The sequence below is a fragment of the Oryx dammah genome, unplaced genomic scaffold, assembly GCF_014754425.2.
Source record: "Oryx dammah isolate SB20612 unplaced genomic scaffold, SCBI_Odam_1.1 HiC_scaffold_20, whole genome shotgun sequence".
In the NCBI taxonomy this organism is placed as follows: domain Eukaryota; kingdom Metazoa; phylum Chordata; class Mammalia; order Artiodactyla; family Bovidae; genus Oryx; species Oryx dammah.
This window is the reverse complement of record NW_024070204.1, coordinates 29919196-29946708: the sequence shown is the minus strand read 5'-3', so window position 1 is coordinate 29946708 and position 27513 is coordinate 29919196. Positions and strand designations below refer to the sequence as shown.

The following is a 27513-nucleotide window of genomic DNA, read 5'->3' as shown; positions in this document are numbered from 1 at the left end:
AGAAAAGGAAAAAGTAACTTTTTCTTTCTTAAATTATCATATTATAAATAGTTGTATAGATGTGAGAGTTGAACCATAAAAAAGGCTGAGTGCTGAAGAACTGATGCTTTCAAACTGTGGTGCTGGGGAAGACTCTTGACAGTCCCTTAGACTGCAAGGAGATCCAACCAGTCAATCCTAAAGGAAATCAATTCTGAATATTGATTGGAAAGACTGATAATAAATTGAAGCTCCAATACTTTGGCCACCTGATGTGAAGAGCCAACTCACTGGAAAAGACTCTGATGCTGGGAAAGACAAGAGTCAGGAGAAGAAGGGGACAACCGAGGATGAGATGGTTGAATGGCATCACTGACTCAATGGACATGAAGTGAAGTGAAAGTTGCTCAGTTGTGTCCAACCCTTGGCAACTGTATAGTCCATGGAATTCCCTAGGTCAGAATACTAGAATACTGGAGTGGGTGGCCATTCCCTTCTCCAGGGGATTTTCCCAACCCAGGGATCGAACCCAGGTCTCCTGCATTGCAAGCAGACTCTTTATCAGCTGAGCTTCCAGGGAAGCCCAATGGACATGAGGCTGAAAAAACTCCGGGAGATGGCGAAGGACAGGGAAACCTGGTGTTCTGTAGTCTATGGGGTCACAGAGAGTCAGATACAACTGAGTTACTAAGCAACAACAACAATTATATAAATGAGAGAAGAGATACATTTTGTGTTGCTGTCTTCTAAGGCTTAATTACAGACAAGACTAACTTCCCAACGCTTACCATGCTGCCTAGGCTCAGTGCTACTGGGAAGGAGTAAGAGATCCAAATGGCAGAAAGGAGGGACCCTCCCTGGGCCTGGATGGATGGGGAACAACTAAGAAGGTTTCATATTAAATATGAGCTATCTGTAAGATGTGGGGAACAAAGAGGAGACCACAGAGCTGCGCTGCAACCACAGTTAACCACAGCTCTCCTGCCTCTGCCAGACCACATGGTGGGGGCAGGGGCAGCACACGAGGGCATGAAGGGCCACAGGCTGTGTGAGGAAGAGCCACGAGCCAAGCGCAAAGCCCTCATTTCATTAAAACTGGGAGATACATCCATGCAAGTTCGCCTGAATGGGTTCTGTGTTACTTTAACATTCCACTTGCAGCCAGACATCTCTCCGTCTAAGTTCAACTTCACAAGCAATAATTTTCAAACACTGTATCAAGAAATAACAATAAAATCCTTGGTATATTATTAGACACCCTAGAAGTTGATATATGCCCTGAACTCAGTACCAATTGCTCTCTTATTTCCAGGGGTATGGCGCCAATTGCTTTTTCTTAAACGAAAAGTATCACCTTCATAGATTTTTCTGGATGATTCTAACAAGAAAAACATAAAAAGATGCACTGTGGTTCTCTCCCATCCTGGTCTGGACCATAATGTCTATCTCAAGCTTTTATCTCTGGCCCTGGTACCTATGTCTTTGGCAGAACATCGTCCCAGCAGAGCATCCCGGCAGAGCGCAGGCGCACTTACTGCTCTCTGGACGGAAGATGAGCCAGTGCCTTCGTCCTCGTCTGGCTCCTGGTCTTCGTTGTCGGTCCAAGAGGACACGTCCTCTGTGGAGCTGGTCAGGTCAGGCAGACTCTTAGACGTCAGCCTCAGGAGGTCCTCGGCAGAGTTCTCCTGCGGGGAAACAATGAGAGGCCCGTGAATTACCCGGTGATATCAAGGTCAAGGAAACAGAGCAAAGTCAACGGTGGGTGGCCACGTGTTCCCATTCCAACGACTACATGGAGTATATGTTCGCCTCTCGAGGTGAATGTACATGTCAGGGGTACAGAGCCAATTTAAACCTTGAGGTTTTTTTTTCCCTTGATGAATCAGTGTTTCTTAGGTGAATGTTTCTATGAGTAATCTAAGCTCCCTGAACTTAAGATCCTTTGATTCCCCCCCACCTCACCCCTCACCGCCGTCTTACTTTCAGGATGTAGTTTAAACTCCCTCATTGGCAGGCCAACGTCAGAGATTTGGCCTCTGCCCAGCTCTCCCAACTCATCTGCCTCCATTCTCCCCTCTAAGCCTCCTTTCCATTCAAGGCACCCTGACTTTCAAACATGTCAGGCTCTCTCCAGCCATGCTTCCTCTTTCACCAGCAGCTCCCCTGCCTAGACCACTCTTCTTCCCAAGGCTAAGACCTCTTTGGGCAAAGCTTGAGCATCCTCCCTTGCAAGCCTTCCTGGAGTCCCATATTTCTCCTCTCATGTCCTCTACCATTTACTGCCTCACTTTGGGTATGTAACTTATTCATCTATCTCCCTTTTTGTCTGAGAGTTCCCCAAACCATGTCTACTCAGCGCTGTGTCCCCAGGTCGAGCTCAGAGCTCGAACATCCACTATATTCTCCTCTCGCTCACTGCTCATCTCACAAGCCCCTGTTGGTTAGAAAGATTAGATCATTTACTGAATAGCAATGAGTGTGGAGACTGATAATGTCTGCCATGAAAGCAGTCCTTGAACAACTTTTAAAGGACAACAGAAATACACGGAATCACATTCTATTAAGATTAGACTCCAAAGGGGGCTTCATCAACATAGCCCTTCCTTCCTAGACACAGATAAAGTCAGAATGGGTGTGCAGGCGAGATCCATGAGGCCATGTGACAATCCCAAGGACAAATGAGGCATGCACGGGAGCTGAGAGCTCTCCTGGGGAAGGACATGGCACGCGAGGCCAGGGACCAGGGCTACAGGGCTGATCTGAGGCCAGAATGAAACAGCAACGTGCCCTCTCCTCTTGCTGCCACACCAGCAATTTCTACCAGGAAGGAAACATGTGGAAAGTTTTGATCATCATATACCTTGGGGGATGACAGAAGATAGAACAACAAAGAATATCCAGCTTATATAAGGGACACTACAAACTACCAGTGAGTTTGCCCCTGGTGACAGTGACGTTTGTCCCTAGTTTGATGCAGATTTCACTCCTTCAGGGTACCTGAACCTCATTCATCTTAGATCAGTAATTTGTGACTAAACATACTTTCAGACCTTGCCCAAGGAAAGGAAAAAGAGTTATTTGTGAGAAAGTGAGCTGAATCCTCTTCTGTGATGTCAATTCTGCTCAACTTTTAATAGCAGGAAGCTTAAAAGAGTTAATGTTCCAACTATTGAGTAAATTTCACAACAGCCACAAGATAGAATGCGCACTGTCATTAAAAATGCTGATCTAGAAACACATTTCCTGATGTGGAAAGCGCTCTTTTAGTGGGTTAGTGAAAAAGCAGGTTAAAAATAATATGTAAGGACTGTATTAAAAACAGATATAACAATAATCTGGATACAATATGAAAACCATAAAGACTCATTTCTGCAACTGTTCACTGTGACCAACTACATTGTTTAGAGATCTTTATCATTCATTTAATCTTCCTAACATCCCATGAAGCAGTTATTGATTCTCACTGCACAAGTGAGATTTTGAAAGAAACACCAACTTGCTCAAGATACACAGTTTTTAAAGGGCTGTGCTGGCCCCTGAATCCTGGTGGGACTGCCTCCAGGTACACCCTGTCTCCTTGTGTTTGATTCCATTTGAAAGGAAACATGTTCTGTCTGGAAGGAAACGCCAGTTAGTGGATGGTACCATTGGTGATATTAGATTTTTTATCATGTTTTTCTTCTCTATACTTTTTTTCTGGATTTTCTACATTAGATACAATGAATACATATTTCTTGTTAATAAAACCCAAGAGGGAAACAAAAAAGAGTGCACAAGAGAAATTCGTGTTGCTACGCATGTACTTCCAGAAATATCAAGATGAACTAGAACATTCTGAGTTTATTCATTCAACAAAAACTTTCTAAGCTCCTCTCTTATACACAAATTACATACTGCGCATAAACACGAGACATCCTTTCCAGAAGACAGTAACTGTTATATTTCTAAAACAATGCCTGTTAAGTTTTGTGACAAGGTGATGCTTATCGGCATAAGCATATAATTTAATTTTTAAATTATTCCTTATATGTGACAAGTCAAAAGTTTTTTATTCTTTTCTCTTTGAATATAAAGGCAGAACTGAAGTCTATAGATGACTTGTTCTTTGGGATAAAGAAGAGGAACAGAAGTCAAGCAGTGCCTAACGATCAGGTGCTTTTTCTCCATGGATGAGCACTTTGGACGGAGCAGAGTAAGTTCAGGAGCAAACAGCTGGCAGCTGTGCAGCAGCGTATATTGCTTAGTTGTAGGTGAAGCAAATCGGGAGGAGGAGAAAGCTCTGAGGACTGGTCAGCCTTAGGGCCGTAGCTCTGGATAGATGGCCAAGAACCAACAGACTGAAAACCAGAATGGACTCCTGTTCCTCAGCTCTGGACGCTGCTCAGCTCTACAAAGGCCTCAGCAAGCATCCCAAAGTGTCACAGCCTCTGGCAGGAACACATGACCTTGTTCTAACACCACGGGCTCCGGATTCCTTTATATCTTATGCGACTAAGGGGCAGCATGAAACTCTGACGGCCAGCGGACCCAGGATGAAAGCTGCTTCTGCCACCCACCGCCTGTATGACCTCTGGACAGATTAATTTATCGTTTAGATTCTAATCTCATCTTCTGAATAAAAAGAACTAATAGCTCTCTCATGGGATTCACCTTAAGAATTAAATAAGATAGTAGGTATAAAGCACCTGGCACCCAGTGGTACCCAGTACATGTTAGTGTCTTTCTTCCTTTAAGTTGATGAGTGACGTCTGTTTTCAAAAATCTCACGTGCCCCTTAATTACTAGTTTTACCCATGAGGGGTCGTTTTTTGTTTTTGTATTTACATTCGTTTATGTATAATGACTGGCATAGAAGAGATTTCTTTCCCACTTTCCAAACTAGCAGGAGAAAGAAGTCAGTCCAGAAATAAAAGTTTCGTGCACATGCTTTAATGCCTATGCAGAGACCTCTGCATGGTTAAGCTGCAAGCTTGGGGAGGTGGGGTGTGTGTGTGTGTAAGAACCAATAACGCTTTTCAAATTCCCACCACATCTAGTCAAATGAGGAATTTGTTTCAGCCTTTCCCTCCTTGTGGGATCCCCCAGGCTGACCGCTCCTGCCCCATCCCTAGGGAGAGGATGCCCACGGCATCTCTGGGAGGCAAAGATGGGGTGTATGAATGGAGAAGGTCTCAATTCCTGCCTCCAGGGCTTCAGCATCAGCTCTTCCTGCCAAGTCTTTGCCAAGCTCAATTCTAGTTGGAAGCAGGATTGGGGGTACATGGTATAAAGGAGAAAGTGAAAGTTGCTCAGTCATGTCTGACTCTTTGTGACTCCATGGACTATACAGTTCATGGAATTCTCCAGGCTAGAATACTGGAGGGGGTAGCTGTTCCCTTCTCCAGGGGATCTTCCTAACCCAGGAATCAAACCCAGGTCTCCTGCATTGCAGGTGGATTCTTTACCAGTTGAGCCACCAGTGAAGCATAAAGGGGGAAAGTAGATTTTTCAGATGACTCAAAATAATCACCTATTTATTAAACCCAGGAGGTGCTAGTGGTAAAGAATCTGCCTGCCAACGCAGGAGACACAAGAGACACAATTGGAAAGATCCCCTGGAGGAGCAAACGGCAACCCACTTCAATATTCTTGCCTGAGAAATCTCATGGACAGGGGAGCCTGGCAGGCTACAGTCCATGGGGTCGCAGAGTCAGACATGATTAAGCACACAAAATCTAAGAAGGAAAATAAATAAAAACCTGTGGATGCAGGGTTCAAAAGTAACATCAAGGATAATTGGGGGAAATCAGCCATCCTGGTGAGAGCTATTGCTGGGAAGCGTTAAGGATGGGGTGGCTCACACCAGTGCTCCCCTGAATTGGATCCAGGATGAACTGGAACGAAGCCCTGTGGCTCCACTGCACTAGCCCCCAAGTCCTGAGGGCTCTCCCCTGGGCTCATGGATGTCACTATCTCATCAGACAATGGAGCAGAACCCAGACAGCCCTGTTCCTCCCTTTGTCCCGCAGCCACGGTATCCCACTGCCTCTCTGCGGTGCTTTAAGGCTGGTGAGACCTGGGGACAGAACAGATGGGGGTCCCAGACCTCAGCATTAGTTTTACATGCTCTGATGGGTGGGGGTGAAAGGAGCCCCAGCCTGAGGCCTCATGAAGAAGAGGTGGCATCCAGACAGAGGGCATGGCCAGACTTGGCACCATAGCAAGAGTCCGGGTCCCGGCACTCTCAGCTGCATCAAGGGCCCCTCGGAAGCTCTGTCTCGCCGGGTCATTTGTAAAACTGAGGCGGATGGGAGGAGACGTAGCTGGAAGCAAGGTTCACAAGGCTTCCTCCAGCCCGGATGTTCTGTGCTGCCGGGGGTCAGAGCCCGGGCCTGCAGCCTGCCCATGCTGCCCCCACCTCCTTCCTGCAGGTGCTGGAAGATGCACATCTCCAGAGGCATCTCTTCCTTGGTTTCCCCTTGGGCCAGCTGCTACTCTCTCTATCCTGTCTTTTCTCCCACTCATCCCTTTTCCTTAGTCCTTTTGTTGCTTTTTAATCCCCTAGGTAAACCTATCGTGAAAGTCGCTCAGTCGTGTCCAACTCTTTGCATCCTAGTCCATGGAATTCTCCAGGCCAGAGTGCTGGAGTGGGTAGCTGTTCCCTTCCCCAGGCGATCTTCCCAACCCAGGGATCGAACCCAGGTCTCCCGCATTGCAGGCTGATTCTTTACCAGCTGAACTACCAGAGAAGCCCAGATATACCTATAAAGACTCTTAAAGGATGGCAAGATGATTAAATGCCCTTAAGCTCAGGGCCCCTTTTGGGCTTGCACTGCAGAATCATGGCTATTTGCCTGGCCCAAGCAAAGGCGAGTACGCATGTGTTAGGGGGCGGGGGTGAGGGGGTTCATGGGGAGGGCTCACAACCAAATCTACCACTGCCATTCAAAATATTTTACAAAACAAACAAATCCACCTACCTTGCTGGCCACCACCAGCTGAACCACACCAGTGGCTGAGCGAAGAATGGCCACAGCTTCCTCGTGGGACAGCCCGACTAGTAAGTGACCATTGATTACCAGCAGCTCATCTCCTAAGGACAGTCTGCCATCCCTGAGGAAATGGAGATGGGAAAAAAAAAAAAAATCCCTCGTCAAGATGTTCTAGGCTTGAGAAGGGCCATCTTCCTGGAGTTGGGGAGGGTTGTCAGAAGGGGACAGTCCAAAAGGGGCTACAGAGGAGTAAGGAAGATGGGGATGGCTGGGGTGGGACTGTTTATCCTTCTGTCAGGGTCCAGATGTGCAGTTAGCAGAGCTAGGAGCTTCATGATTTCAGATGGTCCCTTAGTTACAGGCATGATCATAAGTTACCACCATATCCTACATCAGTGTCAGTGAACCTCCCATCCAGGTGGAGACATGATGGAGAGGAACTGAGACCCCAAAGCTTTAGGATACTTAAGTCTTTCTTTTCTCAGTCCTACCTGCCATCCTGCCCTTGTGACTGAGTCATCAGCTGAGTCTCTGAGCTAAGCCCCAGAAGAAAGAAGGTATCTGAAGCTCACCAGGAATCCTTCCCTAACACACGCCCCTCTCTCTCCCCAGGTGACACACTGTTGCCCGGATTTCCTCTGTGGCACCTGAGACCCTGCACCTCATGTGTCTGTAACCCCCCCGCCCAAGAGTCCCGGGGCCTTGAGGGTCAAGTCTCAAACTGCCTCCTTCCTCCTTGTGTCTCTGCCGCCAAGCTCCATAAGCAGACGGATGAACAGAGAAATGAACAAAGAAACTGCCTAAGTTACTGCTGTTGCAGGGAACAGACCTGGTGTACATCACAGGCATGCAAGAGTGTTCTCTTTGTTTCCTTTAAATTAAGGGAAGGACTTGGAGCTTCCTTCCTACCGGGCTAGAAGGAGGTCCAGTCACCACGGGGTCTGCCTGCCATAGGGGGTCAACAGTTCTGTGGGTGCCAACTGAGCCTCCAATGGCCTGGTCTCCCATGATCCCAAAGCAGCCAGAGGCTTCATCCCCACTGCTAAATATGAGGTGGGAAATTGGGTGAAGTTGAGAGTCCCAGAGCCCAGGTCCCACCATCTCCTCTGGAGGCTTCACATCAACACCCAGGATTCAAGGGTGGCACTCACACTTGTCTCTCACACAGATTCACCCCAGTATTTTTCTCTCCAGTCTGTAGACTCTCTCCTCCTTGCTTTCTTTCATTGAATTAACCAACTTCCCTCTCCTCCTCTCCCTCACCATTTTCTCTCTCTGTCCTCTAGGGCATGTATCGTTATCTTTTCTATGAATTTAGGCTTTAACAGAAGAAAGGCATGAGAGATTGCTGACAATCTCTGCTTTCTGTCCTTCAAAAATCCCTAAAGCAGAGAAATGCCAAGAATCCCAGTAGATGCTTGGGATGGAAAGAGAAGAGAAAGAGGGAAACCATGGTGAATAAGCACACCAGAACCTCAAGGAGGCATGAGGGCAAGCTCTTTGAAGGAGAGGCATTCAGGAACACGGCGGAACACAGTGGCTGAGCCAGTGTCCTGGGGTTTACTTATCCACACCACCATCAAGCCATCCACGTCTCTGTTCCTCTTATTTTCCTCTTTGATCCCATCTTTCTCAGCTCCAGTTATTAACTAGAATGCCCCACATGTGAACTAAACACCCAGACATACACACATACAGGCTAGGGGTGTAAGAAAATGGTGAGACCCATTAAAAAATGCCTCACTTGAAAAATATATAAGAACAGTTCTATTTAAGCTCAGCTCTGGGCACAGGAATTTCCTAATTGCCAACTTTCCAAAGACTTAGGAGTAGTGGGGATTATGGCTATCTGATGAGAATTCTTTAAAGCATCTATCCTTTGGGAAGTGTGATGATGCTCGTATGGATATGAACTACCTAAGGTCTTAAACCTTCAGTAATTACCGCCACCCAGATAAGTGACACCTGCAGTTAAACTCTTCTCTACTCAGGCTAACAGGATCATACTTTCTGGTTATGGGACCAATGAGCATTGAACACCTTGATAATCTGTGCACTGGTCCTCTCCTTGGTATTCTATTCTTCAGACCAAATACTTCAAGCTCCTTCAACTTTGCCTAATAAGATATGTTTTTGAGAGCCCCCAAGGTCTTGGGCAGGGCATTACTGCTCTGGTTTGCCATTTCCCTCTTAGCATCAGGGTACCTGGGCTGAATACTAATTCCAGACTGGAATCACCTCCCTTATTAGTGAAATTCCACCTTTACCCACTTATTCTATACAGATGGGCATCCAACACCCTATGGTGCTTGCAAATAGTAGATGCCCTATGTATACAGGAGCATACCTTCCATCTGGGGACAGCTGACTCTGACTCAATATGGACTTCTTCTTTGACGTGCTCTGCCTAAGCACCACCCATATCCCTACTTCAGATGACTGTTTAGGTTAAAAAAGTAGCTGTGGAGTGTGAATGGTTTTCAGGTCACAAGGAGAAAACTCACATTTATTTTTCTCCCTCCACATCTGCACGACCAAGACACACGTGTTTACACGTGTATCAGATCTTGACAGCCATGACGTGGCAGGTGAACTGTGGTCACGTGTGAACCCCATCACTTTTCCGAGTCGTCAGCCACAGTGACGATGCGAAGGGTGCGGTGTTCCACCACGTGGTGCGCTCTGGATAAGGAACCACGTGTCACCAGCATCCCCAGACTCAGGATAACATCCACTTGACACTCAAACTGGACTAGAAAGGAATCTAAGCCCTCCTTCGAGCAGCGGCCCCACCCATTAGCCACTTCCTGTGCTCAGAGGGGTATTTAATTAGAACCGCTGGGGCCTGATTCCCTGCCGTGCTCCAGCACCTTCCTTGTAAGCTGTAATCACCAGGCCTTTGACTACGCCCCCCACCCCAGCACCCAGGGGCAGGGGAGGGGAGGACCAGGAAGCAGAGAAAGGGGAGAGTTATCCAGTCACCTGTGAGCGGCACCGCCTTCCTTCACTTGGGTGACAACGATAGCGTGAGGTGAGCGCTTTGATCCTCGGCCTCCACTAACCTGAATTCCCAGCCCATCCGATTCTTTAAGCAGCTCCATCTTCCATATCCGGCCAACTTCCTCCTTGGAAGAAAAAGTGAGTACACTGTGAAGCATCTGGACAGACACACACCATTGTCACAGGAGGGGCAGCTGGAGGTCTGGCCGAGTCCCATCGTTGTTGACAGACACTGCAGAGGACCACCGGAGAGAAAACTACGGGTTGGACCAAAGTCTCGAGCAGTCAGCGCTGCCCGATCCAGTGCTCTATGATGGCAGGAGTGTTCTGTGTCTGCATCATCTAACAGGAGAGCCGCCAGCCACAGGTGGCTGTTGAATGCCTGAAATGAGGCTGCTGGCAACAGAGACATTGAATGTTTCATTTCAATTAAATTGAATGAGTCACCTGGGGCCAGTGGAGATGACTTTGGACAGCACGGCCAAGGTGATGTGTGAACTCCCTGACCAGGATCCTGTTAAGTAAAGCTCTTCCGCCTGAAACCCAGATACCACTATGTGAGTTAACACTGGCTGTATCTGGGTTCCGTTTATTTACGACACCTACTAATTAATAAAGGGAGATGAAAGGAAGACAGAGCCAGGAGACATCAACTAGTTTGAGCCACGCTCTATCACAGTATTTATGAAAATCAATTGAGGCCTCAAAACCTCAGTTTCCCTGCCTTTAAAGTGGGGATGATTATTAAAACTTCCAAGTCTGGTGTTAGGATTAAATGAGACAGGAAGCAGGCAGCAATGCTCCTGACATCTAGTAGATACATAATAAATGTTAATCGGTAACCATATGTGACTCACACACGCATAAATGTTAAAAACATCATATTGAATTGAATCTTAAACTTCCTGACAACATGTGAATGAGATCTTAGAGAAATCAAAATAGGAAATTCCTTGGTGAATTTGTTATCAACTTCTACACACATTAGTCAATACGCTCTTTAAAAACATAAAAAAAATGCTACAATGATAAAAATCTATCCTTTTTATTTTACTTATTTTTTGGCTGTGTGGGGTCTTAGTTCCCCAACCAGGGACTGAACCCACACCCCCAGCATTGGATGCATGGAGTCTTAACCACTGGACTGCCAGGAATTTCCCAAAATCAATCATTTTAAAAAACTAATAGAGGTCCTACAGGGCTTCCCTGGTAGCTCAGTGGTAAAGAATCTGCCTGCCATGCAGGAGACTTGCAGGAGATGCGGGTTCGATCCCTGGGTCAGGAAGATCCCCTGGAGAAGGAAATGGCAACCCACTCCAGTATTCTTGCCTGGAGAATCCCACGGACAGAAGAGCCTGGCGGGCTACAGTCTATGGGGTCACAAAAGTGTTGGACGTGACTGAATGAGTAGACAACAAAAAAAGGTCTCTAAGTCCTCTGAACTGCTTTGGTTCATTCTCTTTTTGACTCTGTATTCCATTCCACGGACACAAACGTACATCCACTGCAAAACATTGGAGTTCCCTCAGACACTCGGCTATTCAGAGAAACGAAAGCAAAAGCTTCCAAAGTGGTTTATCTGGGAGTCTGACTTTAGGCTCATCCCAAAGTCCTTTTTAGCTCTAGGTATATAGGTAGGGGTCCCAATGCATTCCTCAATTTATAAAGTAAAAACCATCTGCTTTCTCCATTCACCATGAAAGTCCAATGGAACTGCCAAGGCCCAATACAAACCCATCATCTCCCTCAAAATAGGCAACCTGCCCACTCAAGCTGTTTGCAAAAGAGAAAAAATGTGAGGCATTTAGAAAATCTGAAGTGCATACTGTCAGAAACTAAAATGAAGCTTTATGCAACAGTAAAAAAAAAAAAAAAAAAACCCAGATGTGGAATGGTCACTGATGTGCAGCAACAGGAATGTCTAGGGAAAATTATTAGCAAACAGAGACTTGTTGGGTCCTATTCTTTTCCAAGCCCAGGGCTGCTCATGGGGTCCCCACAATTCCAGCAACATGCGGTGATGCCAGCTATCTCCTCCATCCACTGACCACAGGCCCATGAAGCCTGTCTGGCCAAATGTAACTTCAGAAGTCACTGGCTTACCACAGTAGTTCATGAACTTGTCAACAAGCCCTACATCATCCCATCGTCTCACTCTGGACTCCCTGGGTTTTGGTTTGTTGCCTCTGACCTCTGGAACACCTTTCCTTCCCATTCAGGAACAGCCTTCCTGCCTTCAGAGTCTCTTATAGCTTCACTCCTTCCAAGAAGCCATCCTTGAGAATTACCACGAGACAGCAACTTTCAATACCTCCAGTACATGAGACTGTATGCCAGGTGGAGAACCAAAGAGAACACAGGCAGGGGTGTGCTGATTAGCTGTTGTCTTGGCGAGCTGAGCATCCTGCATTTACGCACAGGCCAGTGCTGTGGCTGCCTCCCTGGGCCTCCCAGAGCAGGTAGGAAATAAGCACAGATGGTGGCCTGACTTTGTTTTCCCCTTGGAAGATATCCCATGGCTCCTGGTGTCCTGAAGATGGGGGGGCAGTGTTCCTCTCTCCCCCAGTACAGAAAAGCTGTAGAACTCTTTCTCAAGAACAACAGGGACCATTATTAGAGCCCAGATGCAAGAAAATCCCTTTAGTTTTAGCCCAAATTAGTAGAAACCTATCCATCCCTATGACTAATTACACCATCATTTTCTCCCATCCTACCCTCCTTTGGCTAAACAGAAATGTTAGGTATGGTTCACAGAGGACATGGCAAAACTAGATACAGTTCTAATTCTTAAATGCTTTTAGAAATAGGACTTGTGACAAGAAACATGCAGAACTATGACCAGGGGGCAAGGATGGCCTAAATGTTTACCCTGACAGAGGAGTTAAAGACAGTATTCATGGAGAACACCCACAAACCCGCTCCACACCCCTGGCCCAAGATGCACACAACTAGTTAAAAACAAACCCACATATCTAATGTAAATGGCTTCAGAGGGGGACTTCCCTGGATGTCCAGTGGTTATGGTTTCATCTTCCAATGAGGGAGACGTGGGTTTGATTCCTGGTCAGGGAGCTAAGATCCAAGAAGCCTCTTGGCCAAAAAACCAAAGCATAAAACTGAAGCAATATTGTAACAGATTCAATAAAGATTTTAAGAATGGTCCACGGCCACAGGAGGCAGGAATATACAGTGGAGAAAAGATAGCTGCTTCAATAAGTGGTGCTGGGAAAACTGAACAGCTACATATAAAAGAATGAAAATAGAACACCTCCTAACACCATACACACAAATGAACTCAGATGGATTAAAGACATAAATGTAAGGCCAGAAAACTCTTAGAGGAAAACATAGGCAGTACACTCCTTGACATAAATCACAGCAAGATTCTCTATGACCCACCTCTTGAAGCAATGGAAATAAAAGCAAAAATAAACAAGTGGGACCTAATTAAACTGAAAAGCTTTTGCACAGCAAAGGAAACTATAAACAAGATGAAAAGACAGTCCCTTGAATGGGGGAAAATAATTGCAAATGAAACAATCGACAAAGGCTTAATCTCCAAAACACATAAGCAGCTCAGGTAGCTCAATACTAGAAAAACAAACAACCCAATCAAAAAGTGGGAGGAAGACCTAAACGGACTTTTCTCCAAAGAGACATACAGATGGCCAACAAAAACGAGAAAAGATACTCAACATCACTCATTATTAGAGAAATGCAAATCAAAACTATGAGTTAGCAATTCACACCAGTTAGAACGGCCATCATCAAAAAATCTATAAACAGTAAGTGTTGGAGAGGGTGTGGAGAAAAAGGGAATCTTCTTGCACTGTTGGTGGGAATGCAAATTGATACAGCCACTGTGGAGAACAGTATGGAGATTCCTTAAAAAAACTAGGATTAATAAAACTACCATATGAGCCAGTAATCCTGCTACTGGGCATATACTCTGAGAAAACCATAAATGAAAAAGACACATGTACCCCAATGTTAACAGCAGCACTATTTACAACAGCTAGGACATAGAAGCAACTCACATGTCCACTGGCAGACAAATGGAAAAAGAAGTTGTGGTATATATATACAATGGAGTATTACTCAGTCATAAAAAGGAACACATTTGCGTCAGCTCTAGAGAGGTGAATGAACCTAGAGCCTGTTATAGAGTGAAGAAAGTCAGAAAGAGAAAAACAAATTTCATATATTAATGCATATATAGGGAATCTAGAAAAATGGTACTGATGAACCTATTTGCAGGGCAGGAATAGAGATGCAGACATAAAAACAGACTTTGGCCATATGGAGGAGGGGGTGGGTAGGACGAGTAGAGAGAGTAGACACATACGTACTATCATGTGTAAACTAGCTAGCCAGTGGGAAGCTACTGCATGGGCACAGAGAGCTCAACCTAGTGCTCTGTGGCAACCAAGAGGGCTGGGAAGGCGGGGGCGTGGGAAGGAGGTTCAGGAGGGAGGGGACATATGTGTACTTGTGGCTCATTTGCATTGTTCTATGGTGGAGGCCAACACAATATTGTAAAGCGATTACAATAAATTAATTAAAAACTTAAAAAGAATGGTCCACATCAAAAAAATCTGAAGAAGCCTCAGAGGGCAGAGAGAAACAGATCTCCTTTCTCACTTTTATCCAATAAGAGGATTCCCCTGCCATAACAGACAGTAGGAACTAAAAGGGGAGAATTCAAAGAAAATGATGCACGTTTCCTCACCATGGAATTTCTTGATCATCTAATGAAGGGGTTCCGAGGAACACGAAGGAAGTCAGAAGCAGGAAGCGGCAGATGCTATCAGTCTTAATTGTGCAACTGTCGCATTAAATCTAGCTGCCTACAGATGAAAGCAGTGTTCAGTTAAAAATAAAATCAGTGTCTAAAGTTTATTAGTCTAAAGCTGGAACTAGCCAAAACCCAACAGGCCAGCTTAAATACAATAATATCAAGTGTATTTCCAACTGTCTTCTGACAATTCCACTTAGGTATCTTCTACACACAGCAATAGAGTCTCTCCTCTTCCTGGCTTTGTCATCTCAACGGGAACAGCAATATCATCGATTCAAGCTTCAGAGGATATGCAAACCAAAAACCCAAGGACTGTCTTTGATTCATCCTTCTATTCCCTATACTTAAACCATAAGTGAGATCCGAAGGCTCTATTTGCAAAACAGATCCACATCCATCTCACCTCTGTTCCTCTTCTCTGCCACCACCCTCATCAGTCACCAGCGTTTTTAGCTTGGGTTATCATAGTCTCTGATCTGGTCTCCATTTTTAAGTTTTACCTCTCACAAGCCACTATTCTCCATTACACATTTAGGATAAACTTTAAAGAAAAACATCATGATGCATTTAACTTAAACCCTCTGACAGCTCCCCACTAGATACAGAATAAGGCCCACACTCTTTGCAATGGTAAACATGAACTTTTGTAATCTCGTCTCTTTCACATCACCTCCTAGTGCTCTGTCACTCACTATGCTGCGGTCTCTGCTACCAGAATATTCTATCATTCCTGTCTTATGGCACCTTCGGATGTTAGTTTCTCACCAGAAACATTCTGCCCCCAGATTCTGCAGGGCTGCTCTCCTCCTGACACTCAGTCTTCAGCTGAAACATGGCCTCTTTAATAAAGTCTTCGCTGACACCCAATATCAATTGGCTCTCCGCCCATGTCACTGCTGGGACATCTTTTACTTGACTCTGTTTTATTTCATTTATTGTACTTGTGGTCAGCATCTAACACTCTGGTTTTGTTTATCTATTTATTGCTGGTGGCCCCTTATATGTGATAAATGCCACAAGATAGGAACCTTGCCTCTCATTTACCAATGGATTTTCCAGCAGCTAGAAAAGTGCCTAGCACATCACAATACTGCATAAATGTCACTGAATGAACAAACAGAGAATGTTTACCATAATCTTAGGGGTCTTCAAAGTTATCGAGACTGACATTAAGAAGTTCGCCAAGATGGGAGAGCTGCACATTTGCCAATGTTCAGAGTGTGAACACAGACCCAGTTGTAGAGATGACGGAGTTCTGAAGCAGACCCTGTCTAGACAGATGGCTTGGGCTTTTGCTTCCTTCTACGTTGGCTGAAAGGGCAGTGAGACTTTGTCAGTCTGTTGAGAAAAAGCCAAACCACGCAAAATTGGATGCTATGGACGTCTATATTAATGTTGGAGTGCTACCCTTTCCTATAAACCACCAATTACTGTGTGAGCTCACACATGCGTCTCTCCACGAAGACAAACAGAGGGATTTATTTACCAAAAACAGGGGTAGTATATTAAAGGGAGTTGCCACAGCAGCATTTAAATGACCTCATCTGCTGGAACCCCAAATAAAATGTTACAACAGCATCTTTGCCCCAAATGTGAGAAGACACATCATCCATCCAGAATTTCACTGCAGTAAATGCTCTGGCTTCAACTGAAAACTTATTTTTGAGATTGTTTGCTTATCCCTTCTTACTTAGAATGATCAGTAAGAAATGAAGAAACATGTGATCATAATGTCAGAGTTGAAATTCTGCCGTCAACAGACCAAAAAGCTCAGCTTGGAGGTAAGAAAACAAGCTCAGAGAAAGGACATGGCAGCCTGAAGGCCACAGAGCTGGGGATGGAAGAACCAGGGCTGGAACTTGGTGTCCCCATCAAGGCCTGGGGCTCTCCTGTGCCTTCATTGTAAGTGTCTACGAAGCACCTACAGGTGCAACGCGCTGACCTGGGGCAGAGATGGCAAAGGCTCAGAGGCAAGAGCGAGCATGGCATTCCGAAAACACGAATTCAGCCCAAATCAGGGAGAAAGAGAGAAGTGAGAATCAGGTGATGAAGGGCCTTCCTTATGTGCTATGTCAAGCTGAGGTGTTTGGGGATTACCCCAAAGGCAAGTGGACCACCAAATGGTTTCAGCTGCAGTGTGCATGGTAAGATGTGCTCTTTAGAAAAGTCCCTCTGACTGCAACGGGACAGTTGCCGATGGGATGAAAGCGGGAGCAGTGTAGACTACTGTGACCACAGGTGAGGAATGACAGCAGCCTGGCCCTGAAGCAAAGCTGCAGGATGGGGCACACAGCAGTGGAGAGCTCGGACATCCCCAAGGGAGCAGGAGCAGCCCGGATTCAGGGACTGACTGGACTTGCTGTAAGGCAGAGGGCAGTTGTTGCTAAGTCGTGTCCAACTCTTTGTGACCCTATGGACGATGGCCCACCAGGCTCCTCTGTCTATGGGATTTCCCAGGCAAGAAACTGGAGTGGGTTTCCATTTTCTTCTTCAAGAGAAGGCAGCATTCCAGCTAACTCCACAATGCCAACTGTCCCAATCTGGCTGAGTGACAGTGTTTCCCAGAATATGGAATTGCCACTGAAAAACCAGGAAAGTTCTGCACAATCCAGGGCAAGTGGTCACTAGCTGAATCTCAGGTTTCTGGCTCAGGCAGCTCTGTGGATGGTAAGACCTGAAATGTCAGAATGGGCTTGGTGGTGCGGGAAAGCCATTCATCCAGCTTCTGGCATGATGTGAAATATCAGAGATGGAGACATCCTGAGGATGGCTGTTAAAAAGCTGAGGGCTCCAAAGAGAGGTGAGGCAGATGTGAACTTGGAGACATTACCATGTGGAGTATGTATGTTCACCCCATGACGGTGGGGTCTTTCTAGAAGAGGACCATTTTCCCGCTGCCTCTGCCAGATGCAAACATCAGGGACCACCCAGGAGATGTCCTCCGTGTTGACTCTCCTCCTGAGTTTCACACACTTTCCTGCAGATTTGGAGCTCTGGCAGCCTTTTTGAGGTCTCTGCTGAACCACTTACAGGAAAGAGGTCTGGCACGGCACAGGGTGGATTTTTGGGTACCAGGCTAAGACTGCAAACGGATGCATAGACACACATGCCAGCTGTGAATAAGCTCTCCTGACTGACAAATGGTAGAACTTTTTTCATTGTTATGTGACTAAGTTTGGTTGCATTCATTTTTACCATGCAGCATTACAAAAATACATACTGTGTACATGTCACCTTGGGTGAGTAATGAGCTTTACTAGACAAGAGAGTAAGGAAGTCTGGATTCATTTCTAAAATTGCTTATCTATATCCTAAGAGATTCCTGGGCTTTCGAAGATGGGCCCAACCTTTGTATTTTTAAAAATTCATCTGTTTTCATGTATATCATTCTGTGTTAATATTTTATAGAAACAAGCCATACTTTAAAAGGAGATATTTGTTGAAATATTTCCTATAGGTCCATTAAGGGAGAATAGAAATGTAAAAACAAAGTCTGAGGATTTATTTTCCTGTAAGAAATAACAGTCTATGAAAAAGAAGTAGCTGACAAATAAAAATGGTCTAAATGATCATGAGCCTTGTCTATAATTTATTAAGTCTCTGTAGATATATTAAATCATTAATAAAGCAGAAACGGAACAACGCCGACATGTCTAATCTCCCATTATTCAAATAGAGTGGAATTTTCCCCCAAAGGTGAGGTAAATAGCTAATTTTTGTTTTTCTGGAAATTCCATTTTAGCATGACCTTGGGCTCATCCTGAAATAAAAATACACATCTAGCCATCCCAGGAACCTAAGTGGTCTTCTGTTAAGGTCTACTGGTCCCAGTTTGGGTGCCACCAAAATGAGGAGGGAAGCTGTGAAGATCCACTTCTTGTCAACACGATCAATCCCAGGCAAAGGCATCTTATGAAGATACTTCTGGGGTTGCAAAAGGTACTGAAATATTCATGCCTGAGAAGGTGTGGGGCCAATTCTGACTTGAAATCAAGACCAAACATACAACCCAAGGTCAATAATCAGTCTGCAGATTTAGAACAGTTATGGAGAATTCCAGATGGCAAGTTTCTTCTTTTAATATAGAGATGGGGCTTAAAAAAAAAAAAGTTCCAAGACAATAGATGAAGATTTGCTTTTTTTCACCTTTCATTTGTATTTTCTGGAACATTTGATGCTGAGTGCAAAAACCAGGCAAAGGAATTCTGGTATGTGCAGTCTTAAGAGAGTCTAATCCAGAAATCCAATTCTAGGTTACCGCTTTTAATTAGGATGAGCAAAGGATGGTACTCTCTTAAAAGTTTGGTGTGGTACTTTTTTCTTTGAAAATCATTCCATTATCCCCATTTTGTCCTAGGCCAAAGGACTTCTTTGGACTGTATATGAGATTCCACCCTAAACTTTTGGTACCTTAAACCTTCAAACTGAACCAATATTGCCCAACTTGTTTTTTTCACTTTAGGCTTTCTGCATATTCACAATCTGATCATCAGAAGAAAAAAATCATATCAAGATATAGTATTCATTGATAAGGAACATACTATAACATTTCTATTGCCCTTAATTTGGGAGAGAGGTGTATATTATAATCTTTTTATTGTTTTTAATCCTTCTGGGGAAGAGGGGCATAAAATTGGTAGAAAATCATTATTAGAAACATTTTTTTTCTTCTGGTTTGTACATTTCATCTACAAATACACCTTCTCTGTGTAAGGTTTTATGAAGGTCACCCAGATCTCCAAATGAAGGAACACGGTTAGTCCCTTAAGACAGGTGTTATTTTGATTCTTCTCAACTCATTATGCAGGCAGGCTACAGCTGCAGAAATATTCATGAGCTAGCCTTACTAGAAATTACATTCCCTCCTACGGCACCATTTTCCAGACTGCAAAGCTGAACTTGATAACTTCCTCTGTGCCCATTCTCCATCTTTCTAACTTCCTCTTTCATCCTTAGAGGGCATCTCCTGAGTCAGAAAAGAAACCAATCAGGAACCATCTCACTAGTTACTGCTTTGTTTAGGAACCAAGAGGCACACCTGGCCGAGAGGGTTCTTGGAATGAGCACGCTGACCCTACAGAAGGTAACTTAGCAAGAGGGTATTGGTTATAACGGGGGAGACCATTTGAGGCTAGAAGTGTGTCTACTACCATTCAGAATAGACCACACCTGCTTTGCTTTTAGGTAAGACCAGCTCCGACCATCACAGCTGGATACCACAGTTTCAGAGATTTCTATGAAGTTTCCAGACTTCACTGGAATTTAGCAATATAGTAACACAATCCCCTGAAAATGTCACTTGTTTTGATGTGTTAAAAATAAAAGCAGACGCTTCCCTGCAGGTTGGACACCCTTCCTGTGTAATACTGAGGCTTGGATATTTATGCTATCAGCAGCCACCAGGAATTCTTGGCCCTGCAGTGGCAATTCCACCGGTGACAACAGTGATAAATAATGATGAAGTTCAAGTACTTTATCTGGGCCTCATATGACTCAAATTATACCACAGAAGGCTTGAATTTTCCACTTAGGATCACTTGACTAGCTCTTTATTTAAGTGGGATAAAATAACTTGGATTTTTTTGTTGTTATTATCATGTCCTCTGATCATTTATCTTAATATATCTTTTGGTATCCAAATGCAAGGTCATCTCAGGTGTATTTTCTAAAGCGTAAACACAACTGCAAACAATATTTCATGGAAAATTCAGCTTCCACCATCAAAGTAAACCTTACCCGTGCCAGGCAGTCGCTGGATTGGAAGTCCGTCTTCCCAGATTTTGAGAAGCGGCGTTTGTCATTGCTTGTGGGCAGAGGGGCATCTGTCTTTGGAATTCTAGGCTCGGTTCCTCTGTCCAATTCCGACCTATCTAGATGGGATCCAGCCACCTCCTTGAGCAAATCCGGGCCATTTTCTAGCTCAAAAGCATGACCGTTTCCCAGTTCAGGGTCTAGGCCATTGTCCAGCTCAGACACAGGGTCGTGGTCCAACTCACAGCCAGTACTGCTCTTGGATTCTTCAGCGGCTTTGTGGGTAGAAGGCCTGGCAATGACCCCAAACTTTCTTGCTCTTTTCCCCTTTTTCACTGTTCGGTCCCCCAGCTCCAAGGTAGGTGTCTCTCCTGGTTCGGAGCTGTTACTACTGTTGCCGTTATAAGAATGGACTTGGTGCTTGAAGCGGCGTAGCATGATCAGGTAGATGAAGCCGCCATTCCAGCACTGCTCAGCCAGGTAACTGCAAGGGAAAGAGAGGGGCCGGTTAAAACCCTCCAAACATCCTCCGCGAAGAATGCCGTGGATCCACGCATCCATGGCCCACACGGAACCCATGTGACTAAAAGCCTGGCAGAGTGATCGAGACACTAAGCTTCTTAAACAGGCTCTACACTCCATTCAATCTATTGAATTGCTGATGCTAGAAATAACCCCCAAAGAAACCAAAAAACCATCATGAACTGAATATGATTCATGAAAGTCCCCTATGAAGATACTCAGAGAAGGATTTTTCTATTAACAGGGCCAATCCTAATGTACTGTGTTTTTTTTTTATAAAATTATTCTTCATTTTGCTCAACAACTTGTTGAATCAGAATGATGTCCACCTCCCATTCATATTGTTCTGATGGGACAACACTGCCAGTGTCAAGGGAAATGTAAAAATCAGACTGGGGGGAATGTATAGTTCTGCCCTTGGGATCAAAAAATCAACTGCATGATACAAACCATTATATACAGAACATAAAAGCAACAAGGTCCTACCGTATAGAATAGGGAATGATAGTGAATATCCTATGATAAGCCATAATGGAAAAGAGTATGAAAAAGAATATATATATAATAACTGAGTCACTTTGATGTATAGCAGAAATCAACACAATATTGTAAATCAACTGTATTCCAATAAAATAAAAAAAGCCACAGATTGGAGAGTCAAACTGAGGCCAAAAAAAAAAACACCAAACCCAGCACAAGAGGAACTCTGCCTCACATGAGTTAAGGTGAAAAAAAGATCCTGAGTTGGGCAGGGTGGAGGGGCTGTATTAAGATGCAGCCAGCAGAGAAGCACCAGCCAATGTGTGTGGCATGAAATGAGGACCAGGTTCATTTCTTGGTAGTGGTTCCAGTTTGGCTGTTCATAGAACATGTGAAGTCTCACTTCCAGTCTGGGCATCACATGAAGAGGGATACTAACAAAGTGGAAAACATGCAGACACAGGGCAACCAGGATGGACATGGCTGCTGGAAACCATGGCAACCAGGAATGGTGGGAGGAAGGAGGGGTGTTAAGCTTGAGGAAGACAAGGGCCAGGCTCAATGGTTTTCACATGTATCTGAGGACCGTCAAACATTTAGGAGCAGGAAATCATATGAGCTAATGCATGTGAAGCCTGATATACGATGACTCTTCCAGATGTTAGAGAATAACAGTAAAACATCAAGTGAGATGAGTACTTAGCAGCATCCAGGACCAGATCATTAAAGTTTCACTAAAGAAAACACTTGCTCAAAGTCAGGAAGCCAGGTTGGGCTGGATCCCCCTCTCATGCCACCAAAGATAAGGCAGCACAAACCCTAGATGAACCCAGGGAAATGCCTTCAACCACTGGAATCTTGCCACATTCTACACATCACTGGCTCCCAAGCAAAGAATGTCAACAACTAAATCCTTAACGAGTCAGACCCGCTTCCCTTCTTCATGCCCCACAAAGAGAATGCCTGGGGCTATGGTGCCTACATTTTCAATTAGTAGAAAACAGAGAAATTTTCCAGTATACCAAACCAGCCTCTCCCCCTCCGTGTCTAAATACCAGACCTGAAAGCTGGGGCAGTCAGTGTGTGAGAAAAGGACCAGGTCATAAGGAGAGATGACCAGCCATGTTTGAAATGTAGTTAAGTTCTGAGCCAAAGGCATATATTGCCCGTACATAAAGGTCAGGGTATTGCAATGACAGTGACTGTCTAACCAAAGACGAGAACAATTCTGAATTTTTGCCTTGAAGTAAAATGAACAAGAGAGAAGAGTCCTCAAATATCAGCCAAAGCTAGTAAAACACTTTCTTTGATTCTGGGCTGTAAACCATGGCAATGAACTTACACCTAAAAATCAGGTAGATATAAGATCCTATACAGACCCCAAGTTGTTCCATGAAACAGTGAGATGAAAGGTATTTCTAGGCATTTCTAGATGAAACACATTTCTAGACCTTTCTAGGGTCTAGAAAATGAACCCTGGTTCCAGCACCATTTTTCTACAATATTTAGATTTCATTTTTTGAATTGTGTACTTTTTTTCATACTGGATAAAATCTCTGAAAGGTATAAAATCATAAGAGTAATTAGCAGGCTATAAGGGTTTCCTTTGAGCAAACTACTACTATTAATCCAATATATATGTTCAGATATTATGAAAAACCCGATGGGGTAGTAAAAACAGGACCAGGTTGAGAGTTAGACAACCAAGTTTTCATTATAGCTTTGGCCCAACCATGTAAAACAATGCTAATTACACCAAATTTTCATTGACAGATGAATGGAGAGACAAAACATGATACCTCTGTACAGTGGAATACTATTCAGAAATAAAAAGGAATGAAGTTCATGCTACAACATAGGGGAAGCTTGAAGCATTATGCTAACTGAAAGATGCCAGGTCACAAAGGGATATGTATCATTCCATTATTGGACATGTCCAGAATAGGGAGATCCATTGAGATAGAAAGCAGATCGGTGGTTCCCAGGAGCTGAGGATTAGGAAAGAAAGGAGAATTGAGACTGACCACTAATAGGTACAGGTTTTTTGTAGGGAGGTGATGAAAATGTTCTAGAATTAGACAGTGGTGATAACTGCACAATATGGTGAATATAACCACTAAATTGTATATTTTAAAATGGTGAATTTTATGTCGTGTGAATTACATCTCAATTTTTTTAAAAAACTAATAGCAAATATAATATCGGCCAAGTTTTGAATTTTTGCTTTGAGTGAACACTCCTTAAGAACTCTCAGAAGAAGAAATCAAGGCTCAAAAGTATTAACTAACTTGCCCAAGTTCGCACAACTGCCAACTGGTAGACCCAGGTCTGTCTGCTTCCCAACCATGCACAGCCTCTGTGCAGTTCTGCTTCTTAAATCAGTACCATCCCTGGGCTTCAGCTTCCTCATCTGCAAAGTGAAAAATGGATCATCACTAAGTTGCTTTCATGCTCTAACTGTGATTGCTGGTTTCCTGGGAAGAGTTCCAGGAGTAGGAGAGGAAGCTAGCCCAGTGTCAAGTATAAAACAAAAACCTAGAAAAACAGAAAACAGTCCCTTTATATCCAAGTCCTAGGCCTCCAGGACACTTACCATCAACGTGAAAAAGATTTCACTGGGAGAGGCAATTTCTATCAAATTGCTTTTGAGACTCTACTTTTTGTATGACAACTCTGAACAACTTGATGGATTATCCACAGAGACCTTCTACTCAGTACCAAGAAGGCTGGTCCACTGATTCAGAGTATAAGATTTTGAATATCTTTCCTGTCCCTGCTCTCACAGGCACTCCAGGAACCTTAGACTTTTCCAAGGCTGATACTACTTTATTCCTTGTGCAGGATCCACATTCAGCAGAATTTCAAAGCCAAGAGGAGTTTATCCTTAGTTTGGCACCATCTCCCAGTCCTTTCCTGGCTTCCTAACAATAAATAAGACCCTGACACCTTCAGGGAACTATATGACAGGTTACTTTATTCCTTCCTGAACACTGCATTTTCTAAGGTCATCCTGAAGGCAAACTGTAATGCATGAATTATGGACACTGTAGCAAGTTAGTGAAAAAGAGACTCTTAGGCAGTGGGCAATTTTCTTACAATTCTCTGAATCACCTTAAAGGTAATGCCACCTCATCCCCTCTCCACCAAATATTCAAATGACTTGCCTAACATTTCCCGCACCTGCCTGGCTAATTCATACTTCCAAATCCCCTTTCTGTTCCGCAGAATTTTTACCCACCATTAGAATCTGTAAACTTCAAAGTCAACCTTAGAGAAACCAGACACAAAATACAATCACATGACTTAGAAAAATAGAAGGTCTCCTCGTCATTAACAACAGGTAAAATTAGTCTTCTACCATATGGTAGCTTCTCTATACCATATGATTATTTTTTGACTTATTCCAAAAATCTGTCCTCTGGTATGTAAAATTATTCATTCAGTTCACTTTAAATTTATTTTCTTTTGACCATCCCAGGCTGGCCTTAAGACAAAGAGAAAAGGCCAGAAATGAGGGACTGAGTTCTAGCCTAGAACTTGTCTGACTAGATCCCTTCCTCTCAAAAAGTGCTTTATCCAAATGAAACTTTGAGTACCTCCTTTGTTTCTTAATGCTGTCTTAATTTTAAAGTCTGGGCTCTGCGGGAGTGGGAGCCTGAGAAGCGGTTGGCAGGTGAGACTAGATGCTTGGAGGAGCTAAAGGGATAAAGCTTCCTGGAGTTTGAAGATCAAGATGGATACGGGGCAGGAGATAAGAGGGGCAAAGACAGGTGAAACGTTGGAAGGCCAAAGACACCCATCATTAACTCATGCCCTGATTCTATCAAAAGAAGGCCAGAGGAAGCTGTACAGTTTTGATATTTGAGACTGTTTTGCCAAAGCTCTTGGAATCTACGATCTCCAGGTGCCCCTGGAAATCATCTTGGGCCTCCAGCCACTGATCACTGATGTCTGGTACATAGTGTAAGACTATAGAAGTCTGACGCCAGGCTGAACTGAGGGTGCACATGTGCGTGGAACTCAGAGGAACTTGGATCTTCATCGCAGGGCCCTGGCCTATACTACAATGGTCTGTATAACTCAAAGAACACATAAAAGGATTCTGGAACTTTTCACCAAACCACATATTCTTGCTTCATCTGAGTATGTCGGGTCTCCAGTACAGAAAGCAGGAGACTAAACACTGACTACAAGGAGATGTTTATAGACAAGTTATTAGGGTCTGAGATTTCTACAGTGAAAATAGCTGCAAAGATCCACCCTGTCTAACACACAGGACCAACCTCTTAACCTCTCACCTAAGGAGTAACAGGAGGCTGGAAAGCTGGCTGTGGTCCTTTGAAAACCTGCTAAGCCTAATTATTCCAAAGGGCTGTCTGAGGTTATAAATCTGCAGGTTCCCAGAGAACAATGGGCTAAGAGGAAGTGTTAAATACAGAGATTGATTTCCCAGTGAAGTCTTGGCTAGGAAGCAGAGGGAGGCAAGTTTGGACAGCTCTCCAAGAGGGGAAGGGAAGATGAGAAACATCACTTCCTGGAGTCAGTTAGGAACCAGGGTCCCCATGGGCATTCTTTCTCGGATGTAGCCCTCCAGCTACCTTGAATTTGGGGCACGCTTTCCCCAGATTCCACAGCCCTTCCTAGAAAGAGCTGAACTTTCTTTGGGGGACCCTGAAGGCAGAATTTGGGGTCTGAATATCATGCTGAGAAAAGATATGGATCCCTCTGATGCACTCCCAAGGCCCTTTCTGGAAAGAACTCAACGTGCTTCCTTGCTAGTTCACGGAGGGGAAAGGGAGCTCTGAGCAGATGGAGGAAGATGGAATTGGGCACCAAAACAGAGTTGAAAATAGAACAGGGTCTGGGCTTAGCGTAAAAGTAACCAGAACACTGTATTCCAACTGCTGGGTGGCGGAGCTAACTGGGGAAGCCAAGTTTTACTCATTCTCACCTTCTCTCTTCAGCACAAATGCCTGGCTTCAGTGACTCTCCCCTTCTCTCTCTTATCTGAAGAATATGCATAAATGAACACGTTTTCTTCATGATAAAATGTGTGTTTACTATTATTAATTTAAATTATTAATTACATTTTAATTTATTTATGCCTCTCTGCACAGCATGTGGGATCCTGGTTCCCCGACCAGGGATCAAACCTGTGCCCCCTGATTTGGAATTGCAGTGTCTTAACCACTGGACCACCAGAGAAGTCCTTGTTTGTAAGTTTTTTTTAATCATAAAATTTGGATTGGCAAACACAGGTTGAACGTGAAAGAAGCAGAACAGATACTTGACAATAATCTTTTTCTCTGACCTATGATACAATATTAGTCATTCAAACCCAAACCAAATTATCAGCTGCCAAACCTGTAACCACCACAGCAGGGGAGTGAAATTTAAGCCATAGCATCTACCTATGAGGACAGAGGTCCACGGTGCTCTAGGGGAACCGGGATGTGAGGAAGAGGGGCAAGTATGCTGATCCTCTGGCTACCGCTCTTTCTATGAACGATAAACTGTCTTTCATTCCTGATCCAGGACTCTTCTATCTTCTGCTGGCAGCACCCAGGAAACTGTGGCAGGCTAACTGGTTTAGCTTACTGGTCAGATAAAATCATAATTCTTGACATGTAGCAGAAGAATATGTCAACTCAGTTCATAATTGATCTTGTTCCCCAATCTTATCCAAGGAGCTCAGTGATATGAGTTGTCACACCAGTGACTAAGAAATAAAAATCAATACGCATCTTACATAAAAACAATGTTGAAAATAAATCTTTCAGATAGAATCAAACAGAGGTGGTATTATACTAAGCGGAGTTATAAAGAAAGTGGGTGTTTGAGCCTCCGAGTTCACAAATACTGATTAAAGTCAGTGTATCAGGGATTTCCTCCTCGGTCTAGTGGTTAAGACTTTGCTTTGCAACGAGGAGGGGTACGGGTTCGATCCCTGGTTAGGGAACTAAGATTCCATATGCCTCGCAACCAAAATGCCAAAACATAAAACAGAAGCAA

The 27513-nt window shown here is 44.2% G+C and overlaps 1 protein-coding gene and 1 long non-coding RNA gene across 3 annotated transcripts in view; one reads left to right on the top strand and one right to left on the bottom strand.

Annotated features, from left to right (window-relative positions):
- The window catches only part of PDZD2 (PDZ domain containing 2), a 327378-nt gene that overhangs the window by 83419 nt on the left and 216446 nt on the right, over window positions 1-27513 (bottom strand). For both annotated transcript variants that reach the window (XM_040262279.1, XM_040262281.1), the window contains 4 exons: window positions 20485-20983; window positions 9933-10075; window positions 6939-7071; window positions 1515-1664 (listed from right to left, as the gene is read on the bottom strand). In XM_040262279.1, coding sequence (XP_040118213.1) covers window positions 1515-1664; window positions 6939-7071; window positions 9933-10075; window positions 20485-20983 — 925 coding nt within the window. The remainder of the gene's footprint in view (window positions 1-1514; window positions 1665-6938; window positions 7072-9932; window positions 10076-20484; window positions 20984-27513) is intronic.
- LOC120879312 lies at window positions 8240-26734 on the top strand. Its single transcript, XR_005724755.1, has 3 exons — window positions 8240-8317; window positions 16076-16080; window positions 26723-26734. It is a non-coding gene; the product is annotated as an uncharacterized LOC120879312 (long non-coding RNA).